Genomic DNA, 3960 nt, shown 5'->3' on the forward strand with positions numbered 1-3960 from the left:
GGGGGGGGCACCTGCAGGCGGGTCAGTTGGAGGAGAGCAGGGAGCTGTGGGAGGACAGGTCCATGCTGCTGGCGCTGAGGCCTCTGCTCTCCGCACGCAGGCCTTGGGTGCCCTGGAAAACACATCGCCTGTGAGGACCAGTGCCTGCAACCCCCACCCGCACACCCCAAAGCCACCAGCCCACCTCCTGCCGTACTCCTTGCCTTGCAAGCCAGGACACCCCCGGTGCCATTACCAGCCCCATTAGGTGCCACCTCTGCCCTCCCTGCTCCCAGTCTGTGGCTGGAGGGTTTGCTGAGCTCAGTTACTTAGAGACATCACCTTCAGTTTTGGAACTACGATCTCAAGAGGAGCTGCACAGCTGCCCCGCGGGTGCAGTGGTGTCACCAGCCCAGGCCACCCTTTGGGAGGACAGAGAAGCTCCAGCCCCACACAGCAGAGTACATCTGCATAGATGAACGCCTCCGGTGGGCTCTCGGGCATCTATGTGTGTGGCCCACAGTGCTCCTCACCACCTGTGTCACTGGCCATGGCCCCGGTAGCCAGATGCGGCCACACAGCCCCCACCCCAGCGCCCATTCCTGCACCAGCCCCACCACTCACCCATGGCTTACCTCAAATGAAGCATCACTAGACTTGTGCAGGTAATTTAATGACGCAGCTCGTTTCATGCTACAAGAAAGCAGAGGAGAGCAGGTGTGATCATGCTGTGCCTGGCCAGACCCTGACCCCCAAGGTTGCAGGGCCACCGCTCGCCCTGCGCCCAGCCTGGCCCTTGCAGCCCTGGTCCCTACCTGGTGTTCCGGGGCTCCAGGGGACCATTGCCCTGCAGTTTCTTGACCAACATCTCACTGCTTCTCCGTATCACATCCCGGATTTTCCCCAGGGAGCTGCTGCGCTGGAGGGTGCCACTGCCGTCCTGGACACAGAGACACAAGCCGGGGTGACGGCTGAGTGGCACCGATCAGGATCTGGAATGCTGCAGATGAGTGGCCAGGAACTGGGCTTGGCTCCAAACACCCTCTTGCCCACTCGCACTGAGGATTTAGCACTGGCCCAGAGCAGGCTTACTGCTCACTACATGGCTCCCCCTCACCCTGCTTCTCCACAGGACATGATGACCATGCAGTCGGGGACCCCCAGCACTATGACTTGGCTCATGCAGACCAATCATCCCTCCTGCCTGGTGCAAGCCCAACACCAAGCCAGGCTGCTGACCTGCACCAGGCCACCAGCAGAAATGGCACTGGCATCCCCACAGCCTCGCTCGAACATGGTATAGCTCCATCACCTGTCACAGTTCAGGCAGCAGTTACTAAGGAGGTCCCAGTGGCCAGGGAAGAACCAAGCCCTTGATGGTAGCCCCAAGCTTGGGGGTACTTTTGTCAGGCCAGGATAAGCTGCTGGGACATTCATTTCAAGGACTCTCTCCTCATTTTCTGCTGGCTGGAGACTATCCTCCCCCTCCCCTTGCCCTTCCTCACCATGCCATTGCTGTTCCTCCTCTGCATCCAGCACTCGTCCTGATGCACATCCTGGCCTGCAGGCTCGCTCATGTCAGACAAGACCAGTCCACATGCACACACGGCCTTGTCCCACCTTTAACACCTCCAAGACCATTAGCTTTGAGCCTGCGGAGCAATTCGGGCAGCTCCATCTGGGATGCATTCATTCGGCTGCACCAACACTGGGTTGCCAAGCAGGCACCACTCTCCTCAGCCCCTCAACTTCAGCTGTGCCTGGCCCCACTAGCTGCCCCAGGGTGACACTTTGCAGGGGTTTCTTTACAGCAGCCTGCTTTTTCCGAAGACCAAAAACAGTGCTAAATCTTGTTCCCCAGCCCATTTCCTCCCACAGGCCCCCAAAAGTCCCCCAGTACTCAGAAAGGCACTCTCAGCCCTTGACAGGCTGCATCTCAGCCCATCTCCTGCATTTGGCTCCACATGCATGCAAGGCACGGGCTGCCAGCATGACACCACCTCATGCCACTGCGCCATCATGGCATCAGGCTCTTCCCCTGTGGCCAGGCATGCTCATCACACAAGGTTGTGGCACCACTGCTGATGTGGAGTTACTTTTGCTCTGATGGCCTGATAACAGCAGTCCTCCCTGCTCCTGATCCCAATGGCCTCTGGCACATCAGGGCAGAAGAGACGGAGATAAGGCGACTCCAAAAGCCCTTTGCTCCTTACAAGTATGTGTGGGAGCCCCTTTGTACCACTCCAAATGACGAAAATGTCCTGTGGCTCAGGCTGGCAGCAGCAATTGCACCAGCACTGCCCATGCAGCTCTGCAGGTAAGCAGGATCTCTGCCTTAGGCCAGTCACTCCCTTGTGCTGACACCTACGGGTTGTGGCCCCATGGAAGGCTTTTCCAACACTTCCCAGCTCTGATTACCCAAAGCTGATCCAGCCCTAGACCCCTCTCCAGCAGCTGAGCAGGACTTTTCCTACCAGCAAACATTTCTCCTGGTATTTATCTCATCCCTTCTTGGATAAGCCAAGTGCATTGAACCTCTTCACTTTCTCATGAGGATGAAGGGATACCAAACTGGGAGCCATGTGCTGTTGCTGCAAGGGACCCACTCGCCAGGAATCCAGAGAGCACCAAAAGCATTAGCAAAGTTAACAATTCAGCTCCTGCACCAGGCATCCTGGGCAGGTTTTGGAGGAGCTGGCAATCAGTATGCAGCACTAGCAAAGACTGCGGGGGGCGGCGGGGGGGGGGGGGGCGGGGGGGGGGGCTTTTGCTCCCCCCCCCAGACTTGCACTGGGTCACCACCCTCCCTGCAGGGTACTGCCATGCCAGGCACTGTTCCTTTTGCCAGGGCACACAAGCCAGGGGTGGAGAAGGGAACACAGCTGGGGCAAAGGAGCAGGACCATGGTACAAGGGCAGCAGGATCTGGCCGGGAAATATGCTCTAGGGTCAGGGCTGGAGAACGGAGCCACGTTTCCCCAGCTGCAGTGATGCAGACTGACTGCAGACCAAGACCAGAACCAAATGCTGCTGCATGCTGGGTTAAAAATAGCCTCCCTTCTCTCCCCACTCCCTTTTCTGCAAGGTTATTTTTAACCCAGCACATTTATGGGGCTTGGTTTACCGCAGAGCCCCCACCCCATTGCACCCACCAGGATGAGAGCACTCAAAAGAAAAAGCAGCAGCTCCACCGCTGAGCTGCTCTCCACCGCGTGCTCCCACCCTGCCTGCTGCATGGAGACAGAGGACTTGGACAGGACTTAGCAGCATGTGGAGCTCAGCACTGGGGGACGCAATGGGGTATTTCTCTGGCTAATGGAAACACCTGTTGGGGAAGGTCCAAAGCTTAGACACCCCAGGGCAGCCTTGCCACACGTAGCTACAGAGCCGAGGTCAGCAGCAACCCCAGTTCGGAGGTCAGGGAGAGGCACAGTGGAGTTGGGTCCCCCATCTCTGATGCTCAGCCTAGGAGAGGTGCCCTGGGGGCAGCGCATCCCCCTGCATGCACACAGACACCAAGCACCCCCACACCTGCTCCACCAGCATTTGCACCCGCCACCCCAGGGCTGACCGACGCTGGCCTACAGAGCATGGAAAGAAGCACAGGGCAGCGGTTCGGGTCTGTCTACCTTTAATCAGAGGTACGGTTGTTACAGCACCAGGTCCAGGACATGGCAAAACACAGGGGCAGGTGGCACCGAGGCCTGAATGCACCCTGCACTGGGGACTCACCAGGCTCTAGGAGCATGGAGCAGTGCTGGGAGAGAGAGGCAGGGAAGGTGCAACCCTAGAGCACTCAGCCCTGGGCTCCACACCCCACGGTCCTGAGGACAAACCTCCTTTTCAGCAAGCACAAGCTCCCAGGGGAGCAGCATGCATGTGCCCCAAGGCCTCTGCACCACCGCGGGAAAGCCAGGCCCAGACAGACACAAGCACATTTAGCATCACAACCTGCCAGGTGACTAGCATGAGAGAAACTATG

The 3960-nt window shown here is 58.4% G+C and overlaps 1 protein-coding gene across 1 annotated transcript in view; it reads right to left on the minus strand.

Annotated features, from left to right (window-relative positions):
• Positions 1–22: 22 nt before the first annotated feature.
• Positions 23–3960, minus strand: part of KLC4 (kinesin light chain 4) — a 15516-nt gene continuing 11578 nt past the window's right edge. The window contains exons 13-15 of the mRNA XM_009894848.1: positions 795–919; positions 615–672; positions 23–112 (exon numbers count right to left, since the gene is read on the minus strand). Of these exons, the coding sequence (XP_009893150.1) occupies positions 23–112; positions 615–672; positions 795–919 (273 nt within the window). The remainder of the gene's footprint in view (positions 113–614; positions 673–794; positions 920–3960) is intronic.

This window comes from Charadrius vociferus, unplaced genomic scaffold, assembly GCF_000708025.1.
Source record: "Charadrius vociferus isolate BGI_N301 unplaced genomic scaffold, ASM70802v2 scaffold411, whole genome shotgun sequence".
In the NCBI taxonomy this organism is placed as follows: domain Eukaryota; kingdom Metazoa; phylum Chordata; class Aves; order Charadriiformes; family Charadriidae; genus Charadrius; species Charadrius vociferus.